Source organism: Uloborus diversus, chromosome 9 (genome assembly GCF_026930045.1).
Source record: "Uloborus diversus isolate 005 chromosome 9, Udiv.v.3.1, whole genome shotgun sequence".
NCBI lineage: Eukaryota > Metazoa > Arthropoda > Arachnida > Araneae > Uloboridae > Uloborus > Uloborus diversus.
This window is the reverse complement of record NC_072739.1, coordinates 106,799,603-106,818,363: the sequence shown is the minus strand read 5'-3', so window position 1 is coordinate 106,818,363 and position 18,761 is coordinate 106,799,603. Positions and strand designations below refer to the sequence as shown.

The 18,761-nt window shown below is 33.3% G+C and overlaps 1 protein-coding gene across 1 annotated transcript; it reads left to right on the top strand.

The window, feature by feature from the left end:
- Positions 1-777: 777 nt before the first annotated feature.
- On the top strand, positions 778-15,589 carry LOC129230421 (speckle-type POZ protein-like). The gene is made up of 2 exons (XM_054864821.1): positions 778-991; positions 14,991-15,589. The coding sequence occupies exons 1-2, from the start codon at positions 778-780 to the stop codon at positions 15,560-15,562; spliced, it is 786 nt and encodes a 261-aa protein (XP_054720796.1). The 3' UTR covers positions 15,563-15,589.
- The last annotated feature ends 3,172 nt before the right edge of the window (positions 15,590-18,761 follow it).

Genomic DNA, 18,761 nt, shown 5'->3' with positions numbered 1-18,761 from the left:
CTTTTCAAAATTTTCCCCTGTGGAGTAACCGCTGGACAACCTGAAATTATTAATGTTCTACATCCTACTTGAAGGGCCACTCTCCTGTCATTCTTATCACTACAAGATGAATAAAAAATGTAATAAGAAAATAAAAATAACAACAGTGGAAGCATTAAAAATCGAGACAATGAACATCTCCTATGTTAAATATTTTTTATGCGTGTATGTATGTCTGTATATATATACAGTAAAATCTCTGTAATGCGGACACTAACGGGACGATTTTTTTTTGCCCGCAATTGAGAGGTGTCCGCAGGACAGGGGTTTAATAATGTTACTTGCATTGGTACTGAGGAATTCAAAATTGCCCACATAAGAGGGTTGTCCGTTAGACGGGTTTTACTGTATATACCTATTACCTATGTGTGTATTAGGGCAATGGGCGAATCCAGGCCCCTCCCGAAAAAAAAATTCTGGATACGGCCTTGATAGGATGTGTTTCATGTTTTATAAGATTATTTTTGTTCTCACACCTGTTTTAATGCGATTTTAAATGATGTAAATACTTTTCTTAGGTTAAGCATGAGGACTATCTCGGCAAGATCGGAAATAATTTCGGACATATTTGTTTTCAAATGGGAAATCAAGAACATCTCCATCGAATTCCTGCAACAAGAAGGTATAAAAAGTCCTTCGTTCAACTGTTTCAATTCAGACTTTCATCTGGAGTTGTCTTGCGACAGTTACGGTTGGATTCGGCTGCACCTAGTGCAAACTGCTTCTGATGATCCACCTATGCTTGAAATGGTCGGATTTGGGCTCTTGCGTTCACTTTTCTCTGATGATTGGTTTAATATAATTTTGACTGGACGAGAGAAATCTAGAATATATGATGCATCATTTCATGCCAACACATATCTTCTTGGCGATGTGTTGACAGCAAGGTGCGAAATTAGAGCCTCATACCCAAGGCATTCTCCCGATACTCCGTTAAAGACGAAGGCGAATGGTAAGTACTTATCGATTCTAGAATGCACTTCAATTTTCTTTTTCACTTTTCTTTTTCTTTCTTTCTTTTTCTTTTGTTACTATAAAAATTTGTCTTTCATATATAGTAAAATCAAATGCCAAATGAATGAAAAGTTTTAGTAATTAAGTAAATTTATTCCAATTTTAAAATTTTTTATTGTTATTTTCAGTCCCCCCCCCCTTCTCTTTCTTTCTCTACAGTCATAGAAAAAAAAACGAGCATCATATTTTTTCCTTTTACGCCAATTTAATGATAACAATTCCTTGGAATAAGCAAGGAAACGCTTTAAATATTTTCATCCCTAGTTTGTCGCAAACCGAAGCAAAAAAAAAAAAAAAAACGTTTTACAGAGATTAATTTTCCCAAAATCGGCCATTTTACCGTGATTGAAAGATTAACTCCCTAAATATCGCCAACCGCGCCAAACTGAGAGAAACCAAATTAAAAAAAAAAAAAAAAACGCCAATTTCGTGATTTTTCGCCATGTGTTCGCCAAAATTTCACAACACTTGAATTCGCATTCAAATTAACACTCATTTTCCCAAAAAAAAAGTGTAAACGGCCACTTTTGGAACATCCGAATGCTACCAAAAAGGGAGATGCACAACTAGGCCCCACTCAGAGTCTGCGTGCAAAGTTTCAACATTCTACGTCCTACCGTTTTTAAGGAATGTGAGATACATACGCACATACATACGTTCTTTTTCAGACATCAAGAGAAAACTCGTGGTAGTTTACTCTGGGATGGTCAAAATTGATATTTAGAGCGTCATACATACGTTTTTAGATACATCTACAAGTGCGGTCGGACCAGAAAAACAACTTAACATTCATTCGGAGATCAGCAATTGGAAATTTAGGTCGATGTTTAAGGGAAATTTTTTTTTGCGAACACAATATTTCCTTCACTATGTACAATGAAACCTGTGTATAACGATACTGTCTATAACAATAAACCTGTCTATAACGATACTTTCCTTGGTCCCGGCAAAATGTCAGCATGAATAATCAAACTGTCTATAACGATAACCTGTCTTTTACAAAAACAATTTTAGGTCCCAACAATATCATATTGTACAGTAAAACCTGTCTACAACGATACTGTTGGGACCAAAAAAATTTTTTGTTATATACAGGTTATCGTTATAGACAGTTTGATTATGCTGACATGCTGACATTTTGCCATGGTACCAAGGAAAGTATCATTATAGACAGGTTTATTGTTATAGACAGTTTGATCATTCATGCTGACATTTTGCCAGGACCAAGGAAAGCATCGTTATAGACAGATTTATTGTTATAGACAGTTTGGTTATTCATGCTGACATTTTCCCAGCTACCAAGGAAAGTATCGTTATAGACAGGTTTATTGTTATAGACAGTTTGATTATTCATGCTGAAATTTTGCCAGGTACCAAGGAAAGTATCGTTATAGTTAGGTTTATTGTTATAGACAGTTTGATTATTCATGCTGACATTTTGCCGCTACCAAGGAAAGTATCGTTATAGACAGGTTTATTGTTATAGACAGTTTGATTATTCATGCTGACATTTTGCCGGTACCAAGGAAAGTATCGTTATAGATAGGTTTATTGTTATAGACAGTTTGGTTATTCATGCTGACATTTTCCCAGGACCAAGGAAAGTATCGTTATAGACAGGTTTATTGTTATAGACAGTATCGTTATACACAGTTTTCACTGTATAAGGAAGTAAAAACCAAGCACTCGTTCGTATTCAAAGACCCTTGGTACATATTAAATGTGCTATTTTTTCGAAAATAGTGTGCTCTACATAATTAAGTTACTCCGTTGTTGTGAAAAGGTCGTCTTCATATTAAATTGTTGCATGAGAAAGACCCCCCCCCCCCTCCCATTTTTTTAACACGTATTTGTGATGATCGTTTAACTTTATTTACCAACTGTTGTTTCATTTGCTCCAGCCGTCGCTTCACAATTCAATTGAGAAAAAACCGTCTCGTTATGTTAAAACAAATTTTGATATTTTTGTTCCTAACACCAAAATCACTTTGGGTAAGGCAAAAAAAAAATAAAAAAATATTATATATATATATATATATATATATATATATATATATATATATATATATATATATATATATATATATATATATATATATATATATATATATATATATATGTATTTATGTATGCGTGTACATCAAAGTAGGAACGAGCCCAGCAATAAAAATGTCATTTACTATATCAAAAATTTAATTTTGATTTTTTTTTTTGTGAAAATTGAAATTAATATTTGAAAAAAGGAAAAAAAAATGATCTAAAACGATATTATATTTTGATGTAAAAATAATCTAGAGGAGAATTTATACGGGTATATAAAGGTTGAGCTTAAAATTTAAAAAGTTTTTATTATTTGCTAAAACATCAATTTTTCCTCCTTTTGATGATCCGTATAATTTTGCAAACTGAAACAGTGGAAGTTGATTTTAATGTGAAGGAAAACTACAGTTGGTCACCAGTGAAATGTAACCAATTATAAAATTGCACTATTGCACAAGAGTTATTTTTAAGTTGCTATTCCCTCGTTGGAGGGGGGGGGGGGGCGAGGCCTGATCGGGGATTTAGTAGGATGCATGCAGTTAAAAGGCTCAGTAACTCATCAGACTTAAATTGCATATAAATTTTGTTGGCATTAAAAAGAGGCCGATTCCTAACCTGGGGCAACTCTTTCTATTTCTTGAATAATCTAAACCAGTGATTCAGGTACTACACTAAAGAGTCCATTATGGGTAAGTTCGGAAACTCGCCGCGGTCGCACCGGTGCCACTGGGAGCGTTCGGAAAAGCAATCAGCTGATTTTTGGTGAAACCGACCAGCATTCAAAAATGCTTGCGGTTGCTCTCTAGCAGTCGATCAGAAGTTACAACCGCTCCTACCGCGGTCTAGACGTGGTTAGCGAAATTACGTAGTATGATTCGGCCAATCCGATCGCTTATCAAATTTTACACTCTTTGTGATTGGAGTGTTCATGGAAGCGTCGTCTCCTGCTGAACTGGAATTACCGCGCTGTAACCACGAGCTTTTGGAAACACAGCCCAGATTTTATGCCGAGAAGGTTACAAGAAGTTACAGACCACAGAGGCAATAGATTTGAGGAACAAAACCCCCTTAGCCTTGGTTTTTAACCCTGTTGCCAATCCTAATACAGTAGTTCACTAGCGAAGCATCTGGAGGGTTTTTTTTTTTTTTTTTTTTGAAGGAAAATACCGTTTAAAGGAGTTTTTTTAATCAAAAATACGTGCTGAAGGTGCGGCAAATTTGGCGGATTTCGCCAAATTTGCCGCAAATAATATTGTATTTACTAAACAATTCACGTGCCGCTAATAATTGCGAACAGTGAACAATCACCAAACGCGATAAGTCGCCAAAAAAGACAACCACTCAAACACGTTCTCCGATCCAAAATGGCTAATCTGAAGCTGATGCGTCGGCTCGTATATATAGGGGCCTTAGGTAAACCTAACCTGGAAGCTAGATAATGCAGTGAGTAAAATCTGCTTAGCCTTCACAATGCTACCAGATTATGTTTGCCTCAACTATATATAGTAGTATTTTTATCGTTATCATCAGATGATCTGGACTAAGTAAGGAAATACAGGATTGCTTCGCAAGCAGCGTCCTGCTGTGAAATGAAAATTAGTTAGGGAAAACGTAATATTTGAATAAATGATTATAATTAAATTAACACACAAATGAATTCCAGAGAGGAACAAAGATAAATTTTTAGTGCCAATCGCTTAAAGTTTAAGGCATGTCCATAGTTTTTTTTTTTTTTCTTTAGTATGGAACATTTTTATGAAAAAAATAAGGTGAAGTTTCGTGACGGTAACTTCTTACTATTTCTGAAACACATATACACTAAAAAGAATGAAATAAAAAAAATTTGGGGAAAAAAAATAGAACCGACTTCAAAATTGCTCTAAAAAGTGAAAAATAATTTTATTCTTTAAACACAATTGATAATACTTTTAAACATAATTTTTGAAGTTGGCGCAAAAACGATAGATAAAATTATTCACAGCCATAACTCAACTACAACTATAAATTTAATCAGGTCCAGTTTCGTCACTACGACATACATTATGTGTAAATAACAGCATATGTGAGTAACGATATAAATGTTTCGTTCCTAACTTTGGATGATTTTCTGAAAAAATTACGAACGAGTCATGCTTTACACTGGATTGTACTTTTTGTTTTTGCGCCAACTTAAAAAAATATATTTAACAGTATTATCGATGGGGTGTTTAAGGAATAAAATTATTTTTAAATTTTTAGAGCAATTTTGAAGTCGGTTATATATATATATATATAAAATTAAGCAAACAGAATTGCAAATATTAAACAAATTATAAATAATTAATGATGATAAAAAGGAAAAATGCAAACAGCTAATAAGTAGGAAAAGATAAAGTATGAATCCAGAGCTCATCGGCCGTGGAGGATTCATTAATTATGGTCAAAAGACCAAAATTTTAACTATGAACTAAAAGAGAATGAGCTCTTGGTGTGGTCTTTTCAATATTTTTCACTTTTATTATTATATATATATATATATATATTAGGGTGGTCCTTATTTTTGAAGTTATAGATATTTTACGCGACGCCCTCTCAATTTGTTCCATTATACAAATAAATGATCCTTTCAAAATTTAAGGATAATTCATGAACATTAACCCGTGCCCCTAGGGCCCTCTTTTTTGAGTTTCGAAGAAAAAATTGCGGATTTTCTAATTTTTATGTAAAAATATTCTTACGTTTCGTATTTAAAGCAATTTTAAACCTCAATAGACGTTGCTACTTCCAGACCAACCATTCTCTCACTTTCACTCTATAAAATTTTACATGTTACAGAGGGTACATGTACACCAATGGCCTTGGGTCAGGCACACAGCTATTCTGCGCTCGTTTCAAACCAAGCGGCAGAGGAACATCTCATTCCACTAAGATGGACACAAGAGATTCTAAAGGCCATTAATGAATGACCCAGGCCTTTAATGAATGATCTTTGACAACAACAAAATGCATCCTCAACGCTTTAGGGGTGTTGATTTACAAAATTTTCTGTGTATGTAATAGATGTAGCGAATAGGGTCGCTAGGTTTCAATGCTATAAATATAAGCAATGGTAATTATATTTTAATTCGCTGTTCTTTAGTTATAAATATACTTAAATGTTCATGCAACTTTTATTTCTTAAAATATAAATTTTGAAAAGTCCTCGACTGCTCTAACATAAAAATATACTGTATTTTCCGTACCTAAAATATAAATTTAAAAAAAATTCCAGATCGGAATAATGTAAAAAACTATACTTTAAATTAATTTTCTTCTGTTTCAGTACATAGTCCTTTATTATCATGAAATTCTCTTTGTAATTCACAAGATTTAGAAACCGAAAAGGGTTTCTGTCCTAACCTGTTCGACCTTTTTTCTATATCTGGTCTACCACAAAGCAAAAAAGCTTGACAACTAGTGATATCTGCTCGCCTTTCATCTCTGTTAGACAAATGCCACATTAGGGACAAAGATGCCGTTCATTTATTAACAGCCTATGAAGATGCAGTAAATTTAAAATCAATTGACCTTGTGATCAATCGTACATCCCTGAGGTATTTCTTCAGTTGTATATGATATCTTAGATGATTGCTCTTTATTGCTAGCTGTTCAAACTATAGTGTTTGATACAACGGCTTGCAATACCAGCCGTATTAGAGTAAAAACTAAATGGTGATACATTACATTTGTATTGCCATCATCGTGCACTTGGAATCGTTCTGCAGGGTATGTCTTTAAAGAAATTCTTGTCTTTCTTAGTTCTAGACCCGATATTACATTATTGAAGGGCATCAAAATTTCGTAGAAAGATCTCCATCATTCAGAACTTATAACATTTCAGTCAAGTACACATACCACTTAAATTCTAAAAGACGAAGTTGATGACATATTATTGTTCGTTAAAAGCGGAAGTGAGAAAGATTACAGAGAATTCTTATAACTTGTAATAATATTTCCTGGTGAAGTCCCTCCTACAGGGATATGTTCTCGGCAACCTGGAGCTTATCCCTGAACCAGATGGGTGGCAAAAGGAATTTATTGTTTGAAAATTTATATACAGTGGCTCCCAAAAGTGTTCGTACACCTTGAAATTTTATAGTAAAACCAAAATAACGCAAAACTGAATTTGAATATGAAATCCATTTGTTTTTTCACACCATTCTTATGCCATTCTGAATAAAACTCAGTAGTTTTTTTTCAAAATATTGCCAGATTTTATTTTTGAAATTTGTCAAAAAATGAAGAGACGGAGAAATAATACGCCACAAAAGTCGTCGTACACTCAAATTTTTTCGAATAAATTCATTATTAAAACTATCATATGTCATTTTTTTTATTATTTTTGCATTGTGTTGACCCTTAAAAGTCATTTGGCTTTACTTTTTTGTTTATTTATTCCTTAATATTGTGCTTATTACTTTAAAATGACTGGTATTTGAAAAACACCACAAACACCATTCGAAATTTGAATTGTTTACTCACAGTAGCTGTAAATTGGTTTGAAATGTCTCTAAATTAGGTAATTTATACCATTCTATAGTGAAGTGCTTGATAAAATGCTTTAAAGACAAGAATAGGATCGAAAACACGGTAAGAAAAGGTCAACTGGCAAAGTTAACAATGCGTGATCGGAGGTTTACAGTTAGAAAAATTATGAAAAATACACATTTGAGTGCTGAAAAAATTTCTGAAGAATTGAATGAAACATTTTACGTTTAATTTTCACCTAAAATTGTTCGTCAAGTTCTCTGATTAACTGGATTAAATGGGACCTCTTCCTGCAGAAATTTTCTTGTTCGCGCGAATAACAGTAAGCTTACGCTTTCCGTCGCAAAATCAATGATAAATGAGCTCAAAACGTTTTGGAACAACGTCTTACTTATAGATGAAAATAAATTTAACATTTTGGGTGAAATTGTTGTATAATTGTAAATAAAAGAAAAAATGAGGAATTTAATCTGAAGAACTTTGTTGGATCAGTTAATCAGGACGGTGAAAGTGTTTTAGTGTGAGGGTGCATTACAGCATCAGGACTTGGAAATTTGGAATTTTTTGATTAAATAATGAATCATGCTGTTCATTTAAATATTTTAAAAAGCAATTTTAAACTATTAGCCCAAAATTTGGTAATCGGAAACAACTTTGTTTTTTATCGAGATAACGATAAGAAGCACACGTTTGCGTTTGGTGCCTCAAAAATTGTCCTTAAGCTTAGAAATACCCCCTCAATCTCCAGATTTGAACTTAATGTAACATATTTAGAGATATCTGGGGGCTAGATTACGAAAATACAGCTTTGAAACGAAAATAGAGCTAGAAACAGTAAGACTCAAACTGGGGTTGAACACTTACTCAGAAATTACGCAAAAAAAGAAAGAAAAAACAATGAAATCTATTCCCAGACGTTTAAAAGCTCTTGTTGATACTGCATGATGTTCTACTAAATAATAACTTTGTAAAAATTTAGATTATTTACTAATTTTTTGACATTTTTTCAAAGTGTACGCAGACATTTGTGAGATAAAATTTCCGGCAATTTTTGGTTTTTGATTTTTTTAAAATTATGTTTTAATGTTTTATTAAAAATTTTCATGTAGTTTTGTTAAATATAGATCATAGATCTTATAATAAAATACCTATTCCGAAATATTAATTCTAACCAATGGATAATGGCTTATTCCATTGAAAATCGTAGATGTACGAACACTTTTGGGAGCCACTGTATTTAGGAAACAGTTTAAATTGACCTTACATGAAGAGAAAGCCCGTAAATGCTGCTTTACAGTTAAATGCTGTATGAAGATGTGGTTTTACGCAGCAACATAATCTATGCTTCTTTAAATAATATAATGTGTCTAAAAAATTAGCAGCGTACAAAATGATGACAAACATGCAGCAGAAGTAGTGATTGGAAAATTTATAAATCAGTTATGTTATTTAGGGGATGAACTAGTAGCTTTGTCCGTATTGGATGAAGGAATTAACTTTGAAGATAGGAAAAGACTACTCCAAAAAATGCAAGACGTGTCTGATGACTGTATAAAAAATTTCAGATAATAGTAGATGATTTGGAATACTTCCTTATTAAAGTTCTTCATCTTCATAGAATCAATTACAAGTCAATAAAACTATTTGATAAGTTACAAACATCAGAAAATGTTTTCCTATTTGATCCTGATTCATGGCAAAATAAAGGAAGCTATTTAAAGGGAAGAGATATGGTTAAAATGCTGAAAGCTGTGAGTGATACAACTGAAAGAGGAGCACAATTAATCGAAGAATTTTACAGTCAGTTTGCCAAATAGGAGTCACAAATCCAATTTATTTAACACAGTCCAAGACTATCGGAAAAAAATGCACACGATTGAGATTCATTGAGAAAAGCGTACGATTAAGGTCAAGTTTCTAAAGCACTATTTCATTCTTTTGCAATACGTAAAATGTCTAGATGATATCAAGTAAATAAAAAGATTAATTTTTGTTCTACCTCGCCGTAAATTTTTTTTCAAAATTAGGAAAAACGATGAACGTGGTCTGAAGTAAAATCTCGAAGATTTGTGAGAAAATTGTCAAAAATGTTAAAGTTCAACGCCCTAGGGGCACGTGTTATTATTGACCGATCGAGTTCAAATTTTGCACAGATTACTTTTTATTATAGTGTCATAAAACTAGGGGGCGTCACTTGTTGAATTCCGAAAAAATATTTTCCCCATATAAATAAGGACCACCCTAATATATATATATATATATATATATATATATATATATATATATATATATATATATATATATATATATATATATATATAATATATATATATATATATATATATATATACTAGCTGACCCAGCCACGCGTTGCTGTGGCACAGTCGTTGGATTTAAAAAATCTTTTACTCATTTATTTGATAAAGTCAAATTAATATTTTGAATAGACCTTAAAATAGTATAGCCAATTTTAAAACATATAAGGTTGATAATGGGCGTGTTAGGCTGAAGTAAGTACTTGTTAAATTACTTACTACACTTACGCTTAGTAAATTTTGTAATTACGACTTTGGCCAAACATACACAATTAATTGAAATTAGTAGTAAATATCGAAACTGATTATAAAATATCGGAACGTAGAAATTAAGCGTAAACCAACATAACAGTTTTAGGATGTATTCTACATTTTATCCATCTCAGCTTTTTCTATAGTTTGTAATCAATGGCTTCTTTACAAAATATAATAACTAAATTAAAAACATATAAAAATTAAATTTTAAAAATGAGGTAGATAACATTTATTTCGAACTATTAAGCACTAAGTTGCGTACAATATTCTTGCTTTACCTGTCTTTCGCTAACACGAACTGGTGTGATAACTTTCCCACTCGTGAGTAGGCGATAGATAGTTTTCCCAGGATAGAAATATGTATATTTGAAGTCTAAACCGTAAATAGACATTGCTTTGTTTTAAGATCTTTTTAGGGTGATTGCAAAAGCTAAACGCTTTGGAAGTTGAAGCCTTCTAAATGTGTTTGAAAACTATGACGCTGTTAATAGAAGTATGTGGCAACACGAAAAATTCTCTTTAAAACTTTCCCGTCAAAATTGCTGACTTTTGAAGAATAAACGTGTACCGTTGCATACTCTAGGTGGGTTTAAATTGTGAAAAAGAATAATTGAAGGGCCACGGGGGAAAATGATCATAGTCCACCACGCTCAAATTTCCCTCATTACGTTTTAGAGCTTGAAATCTCGAATCGCTTCCAAGTTAGCCTCATTCTTCACTGTTAAAACTCACTCACTATGATGATTCTTGCCTGAATAATATTTCTCTTGAATATTGACAGTAATAATATACGTGTTCCTATAGGTTATCCAGAGTTTTTTTTTAGAAAAATGAACTTTGATCGTTCTTCCCCGTAGCCCTTCAATTGGTGAACCAATTTTTAACCAGAACTCATACATCGGAATTCTCGGTATATCCAGAGAATTTAAAAGTTCAGTTGAAATGCAGTCCACTTTGTTTTCATGAACAACTGTATTGCCTTGTTTAGTATCAACGGACAGCATAATCTGATTATGAATATTTTTTATATCTGCTGGCTCATTTTTCTCAATGACTGTAGCTAAGACAGCGTCATTGCACTTATCTCGTTGAAAATAAGTGTTAACTAACTCGGTCGCCAATCGATCAGGTGATACCACATCATAATGACTAAATAACAAATTTGAAATTAAAATGCATAAGTCTTCAATTAGCACTAAAGCTTCATTACACATCTCTGGTGTAAAATCTAGATTTGGACATCGTTGTGTTTGTTTAACTCTAAGGAGTCGTCTTCATAAAAGATATACATATATATATATATAGTTTCCCCACAGAAATGATGATTGTGTTGGATATTATGTCGTCAAAGTACTTGAAACAATTGACGAAAATTGTTTGTCGTTACGTCAAAGCTGCATTAGAAAGTGCTTACTCCCAATGATTGTGTGCCACCAATAATTACAGTTCGCGACATGCATCGTGATATGTTTTAAACACTCGACAGTTAACGGTCCACAATTATTTTTGATTGTCTGGGAATGATTACCGAAAACAAATGCAAAAATAAATAAATAAATAAATAAATAAATAAAACTTTGTTTCAGATACGCAGTTTTGTTTTGGATAAGGTTTTGATCCCAATGTCTTGGCCCTAATTATACCTGGTATTGATGAATGTTGTGTTCTTTGTTTACGTGACTTCCAGAATTCCTGATTTTATTCAACATTGTTAAAACAATTAAGAATCATCCTGAAAAATTATGGGCAGGTAATACGCCCAATGTCTGCCAATAACATGTCTTGCAAAAAATAGGAACGTTTTCCACTAAAAGTCAGAAACCTTCCTAAAACTATCCTGAAGTCTCTGAAGAATTCAGGAACCTCTCCGATTAGAGACAATTTTTTCACTGAAATCTTCAGAGAAAGCATAAGTAAGTTTAAAGGAAATAGCTTGGCACACTTCTTGACTCACCAAGAAAGTAACAAAAACTTGATCGCAACCATAGCCACTACTAAGATGGGCTTGCAAGCATGCACAAAGAATTCTACTTGCTTCTTACTCTTGGGAAATAGCGGATTACAGGGAGTTAAGTCATTTTGGACGGGCCACGACAACGGAAGTGAAGTTAATCCATGCTTAGAACTCACTAACTTTTCTAAAATAATCCTGGAATCTCTCCGGTTAAAGCCAGTTGTGTCTCTGGACCTTCAGAGAAAACTTAGTTAAATTTAATCTAACAGCTTAAAACCTGCCGACTTTTGAAGAGAGATTCAAAAGCATTTCTGCAAGCATGTTAAAAGCTAAGACAGAATTGCAAGCAATTACCATGAACTTGACGCACCTGCTAAGCTACAAAACTCCGAACCTCATTCACTCGCACTGACAGCTTATCCCATTCAGACGAAACGTAATCAACCTGAGGTTGATACACTTAATAAATGAGCTCAGTAAATCTTTAAACTGGGAGTAAAATATTTTTCACAAAAGTGAGAAGTCTGCATTTTTGACACTTGTAGCAATTTAGTAAATGTTTTGACACAGATACTTGATTTTTGCAGGAAATTGTTGAGAACCTATGAAAACCGACATGTTCCGCGGAAATAATCAGCTACATTTCGTATTTTTTACAGTGCATATTACATTCTCCATTACAGTGCAGAAGTACTGCAAGATGCTGGACAGATGAGTCTCTTTCGTGGATAGGGAAACTAAATTATGCCCGATAGTTTCTCGTTGCTGCTTATATACCTTCTCATTTCTTATCTTGTTATTTCTTCATTTTAGCCTTTTTTTCGTTCTTCAAATGCGACCTAATAAGGAACTTTAATAACGTATTTGAAAAAGTGCTTATTTGATATCAGGGAACTGCAAATTTCGACATTAACATGAGCCTCAGACATTTTTAAAAGCAGTGATGAGTATGAAACTACCCACCGCTTATCAATTTCAACTTGATTTGTAGAATTTGACATTTACATAAAAAATTGTGGCCTCTATTATCATCGTTTCTACGGTGATACAATTGATAACCAACCTTATCCCGTAACATAGTATTATTTGTAAATTTTAATCAACTCAAGAGTAAAACTTTTTGCGGATGATTTAACTTACATGATACTTAATGATGTAACAAATATCTAGCAAAAAAACCGAAATCTTTTCCGCTTAAATGCAGTAATCTTCTAGAAATTATCCTGGAATACTTCTGAGTTATTCAATTATCTTCCTGTTCAATGCCAGTCGTGTCTCTGGCTCCTTCACATAAAACCTAAGCGAGTTTATAATAACTGCTGGGCACCTTCCTGCTATGCCAAGAAAGCTTCTAAAAGTATTAACACATCGCCCCCATTTACGGCAGCAACAGCAAAGAAGTACCATGAATCTAACTTGCCTGCAACTCTGGCAAATCAACAGAACCCAAAAACATACTCGCCCTCTTTGGGAGTTTGGCCACTAATGGGCGGGTCATTGTCGAGACGAAGCCGATACACTTATTAAATACGCCCAGCTAATCTTTATACTGGTAGTGAAAAATATTTTTCACAAAAGTGAGAAGTCTGCATTTGTGAAACTTGTAGCAATTCAGGAAACTTTTGACGAATATACTTGATTTTCTCAGGAAGTGGATAAAAACCTGTAAAATCCCAAAACATTCTTTGAAAATCAGTAACGTTTCGGCATTTTTTTACAGTGTAGATGTCAAACGATGGTAACGTTGCATCGATAAAATTAACTTACACCGCCATCTATTAAGATTTATAGAACTAAACAATTAATTCACACTACTATTGTATAATTAATATTTAATTTGTAATAAAAATTATAAAAACTATCCTATCTTTTAAGTTGGACCAAATGACACATAGGTACGAAATTTGATAATAATCGGTATATACATATAATTTTTTTTTCTTTTTTTTTTTTCAAATTTTTTTTTATTATTTTTCTTTCCCGTTTTTTGACTTGTTGGCCATATAGTTGAAGCAAACCTAACCTGGCAGCATTGTGAAAGCTACGCGGATCCTAATCATAGCATTACGACCCAACCAGGTTAGGTTTGTCCCAACTATAGAAAAAATTCATCATATTTTAATTTCATATTGTTTCCGGCTCTTCCAACGTGATTCATCCTCATATGAGGTCGACAATCAGGAGCACTGTGAAGGCTACGTGGATCCTAATCATAGCATTACGACCCAACCAGGTTAGGCTTGTCCCAACTATAGAAAAATTTCATCATATTTTAATTTCATATGCGTTCCGGCTCTTCCAACGTGATTCAACGTTTTTTTTTCTTTTGCTGCTTCCAACGTGAAAGGAAGCTGCTTCATGCTTCCAACGTGATTCATCTTCATATGACATCGACAATCAGCACCGTGTTTCTTTCCCCCCCCCTAAAATATTGCTTGCTTACTCTAAAAAAAAGGGGGGGGGGCATTGTACTTTGATGTCTGTGGTTTGACCTAAGGCCCCTATATATACGAGACGGCGCGGCGCATCAGCTTGAGATCAGCCATTTTGGATCGAAGCGCGTGTTTGCGTGGATCTCTTTTCTGGCGAGTTATCGCGTTTGGTGATTGTTCACTGCGGGCGTTTATTAGCTGCACGTGACTTGTTTATTAAATAAAATATTATTTATGGCAAATTTGGCGAAACACGAAACTTTGCTGCGGTAACCCTAGCTCCGCAACAATGAAAAATCCGATTCAAAATGGCTAAGCTTGACCTATGTACGAAAGTAGGCTAACTCGTGAAGCTGTTTTTCACATTGAATAACTTCCTTCAAAATATTTTCTGTGAGTATACTATTATCATTTTAACTTTGTTGTTTTTTCCAGAAAATGAGAAAGGGAAAGTTTTTCGAAAAGGTTATTCAACATTGGCCGAAAACATTGGAAGTTTAATGGAGGATTCCAAGTCGTCTGACGTTACTTTAAAAGTGGGAGAAGAAACATTTCAAGCCCACAGAGCAATCCTCGCAAGTCGCTCCAAAGTCTTCAACGGTATGTTCGGAAGTGGCATGAAGGAAGACCAGGAAGGTGTGGTGCAAATAGTGGAAATGAAATCTAGCGCCGTCAAGGAAATGCTGCAGTATATCTACGCTGGTAAGATCGAAGAACTGTCCATGGACCGAGCCATGGATCTCTACGCTGCTGCTGACAGGTACGACTTGCAAGAGTTGCGAGGGTGGTGCAAGGACTTCATCGTAAATCACGTTTCTTCTGCTGACGTTCTCAACGTGGCGGTATTAGCGGATCTGTATCGTGATGAGGAACTTACTGAGGCTTCAAGAAGAGTTTTTAAACAGGAATCTAAGGCAATAATGATGTCCCCAGGATCGAGAGATTTTTCGAGGAATCATCCTTCTGTGTACATGGATCTTCTCGAGTTCACTTTAAATGACAGTTGATTTTTTTTATTTTTCATGAGATATGTAATGAATTATTAAATATACATTGGGCTTTCTTTTATGGTTATGGATCGTAAATTAAAGTGATTTTGTCTTTCAAATAAAACTTTATGTCTAATTTGTGTCCCTTTCAGTCAAAAAATGAATCACTTGAGAAGTTTAAATATATATATGTTACCGTTAAAGTATGAAATCCGTTATTTTATAGAATACCTAATTATTTCATGGAATAACTGATCGTGTCCGTTAAAGTGTAAAACTCTTTTGTATTTCATGGTTTAACTAGTTATTTCATAGAATAACGATCTGCAGCCCGTTAAAGTAAAATAATCTATATCATATATCTTGCACGACAGCTCAAAGTTGAGGTACTGGTCAGGGATTTAAAAAATGTTTGTGTACCCCCCCCCCCCCCTCCCCAGTGCGTCTCAACAAAAAATGTTTTTGTTTCAGAAATAATGTTCTTCGTAATTCCAAGTGTCATTTTAGTAATCCTTGTTGTAACAAATGATTTTATGGTACGTTTCCATAAATACCATTTATACGATGCATAAATTAGAAAATAAAATAATAGTTTAAAAAACTAAAAAAACACGCTTTCGTAGCAAAATAAACTAAAAAGTGAAAAATAATCTTTGGATGATAGTAGTTGACCAATCACTTAATTTTAATGTAATACAAAAAAGCGTGGGGTGCTGATACTTTATATTTTGCTTGGACAACAAATTGAAGAAATTCAAGACAACTGATAAGAAGCCCCCCACGCTTTTTAGTATTACATTAAAATTAAGTGATTGGTCAACTACTATCATCCAAAGATTATTTTTCACTTTTTAGTTTATTTTGCTACGAAAGCCTGTTTTTTTAGTTTTTTAAACTATTATTTTATTTTTCTGTTTTTTAGTCTTATGTTGGAGAATTATCAGGTAAAATTGCAATTACTTCTTTTCGTAAAAGTCTTAGTTGGGACTTAATTGACGAAATTATTCGTAAAACGAGTGCGAGGTAATATCTTAAAGTTAAGACAAGGGCACCCCGATGGAAAGCTACTGTGAGTCATTTGATGTATGTTTGCAGAAATCATATTTATATTACTTTGAAAATTTGAGATGCATTTGAATAAAAGTTTTGTTCAACAATGGTCTGATCAGCAATGAATTTCCAATTGAAGGCTCACCTAAATTTTGGCATGAAATTGGTTAAAAACAATTATATTTCATGTTCTAATTACCTTGGAATACTGGAACAAATTTTGTCTGATGCAGAAAAATTAAAGGTTTTCGTAGATATTTTTAAATAATTTTTGCAAACATTTTTTAATGTATTTTTTTTTAATTTTTCCCTTTTCACATTGTTGAATTTATGCCAAAATATTGATTATAATTGGAGGAAACTAACAATTAAAAGAGTTAATTAATTAATTTGTTTATAGAGTATTGCATTGTCATCGGGTCTGAGGTCACGTGCCAAATTTCAAAAGAATCCGATCGCAGGAAGTGGGCGAAATTTGAGCTGCAAGATTCCGTTACAAGATACATACATACATACATACATACATACAGGTGAAGCTAATAAAAGCGTGTTAATAAATTGCTTCTTTTTCCTTTTAATTGTCTCTCATTAGTTAATTTATAGAATACCTAGTTATTTCATAGAATAACTAGTTAAAGTGTCAAATTAATAACATATTACACACTTAAACGGAGTCGATCAGTTATTTCATGGAATAACTAGGTATTCTATAAAATAACTGCATTATATACTTTAACGGGTAAAACCTCGTTAAGTCGTCACTCAAGGGAACAAAAATTTTTGACCACTTATGCGGAGTGACTACTTATGTGGAGTGGGAAATTATTAATGAATAGCAGTAGAATTCAATGAGAGAAACAATAGCTTATGGTAATCAATGTCTATAAATTAGTGGAAGTATTAAAAAGGGGGGGGGGGGAAATACTAATGATAGTTACTTTGTTTTATTTTCTCTTACTTATACATTACTAAATAACAACAACTTATTTTAATGTAGTTATGGTACATTAATACAATCTTCAATGTTGACTGATGAAGTTGTTGCTTACGGAAAAGAACGATCTCTTCTAACATACATCAAGCTTTAAATTCTGTGTTTGTAGTTCCTTGAACGGATGTTAAATATACTGATTAACTTTTTCCAGGTATTAGATTTTGTATGTCTTGCTAACAGTAAAGCCCTGTATCCGGATCGAGGGCTTTAGTTCGTACGTATGTGGTTGATATTTCTACCAATACTTTTAGTTGTTGAGCATATGAAACGGAATTTAATTGGCGTTTAATGGAATTTGAGTGTTATGAAAATAAAAGGCAGAGATCGACAATTTGAAATGGGAAAGTTGTTGGAAAACTTGGAGTTGCAGAGTTTTTTTATATGCAATGAGCTGCTTTAGAATACTAGCAGTGCTGAGGTTGGATTTGATATAATAGAACGAGGAGTTGAGTTCTTGCAAAACTCTGTTGATGTAAAATTGCTTACAGATGATAGCATAGTTGTTGGCTGCTTTGTCGATTGGAACAAAAATAAAACTTTTTTTCAAATTGTTTATATATTCGATGTCTTCTTTTTTCAAATTTTGGTAATTGTATTCTTTGCTCTTGATTTGCTTCGTGAAAAATGCTTTAAACTCTGCAATTAACTGATCTTTCCATTCCTGGAAAGCCTCAAAAGGTATGGAGTGTGAATATGAAGCTTTCTTAATAAATTGTAGAGCGTTTTCCCTAAAAACAAAAATTGCTTTGCGAAGTTTGCAGGTATTGTTCAATCTGAATTTAGTACCAAAGTTCATTAAATACATGATATTTAGGTTTGCAATGATATTCAAATTGCCAGTGATAACATGTTTGTGATCTGCATTAATGAAAATTTTCAAAATTGACATCGTTACATAAACATGGATTGTCATCACCGGGCGAAAAAGCAACATCACGGTAATTAAAGATTCTTTTGCAGAAGGGCTTAGGATATTTAAAGGCAGTTATGATTTTCATATTTTGTATAGGAAAACAATATGACAACTTATTTAAAATTTTATAAAAAGGAATATTCACAAAGCTTTTTTGTTGAAAAGAAATTGTGAAATAAATGTTTTCTTTTGTCGTAGATTCAGCACTATCCTAAAGTTTATCAGATCAGAAATATTAAGTCTTTGCATTGATCATTAAT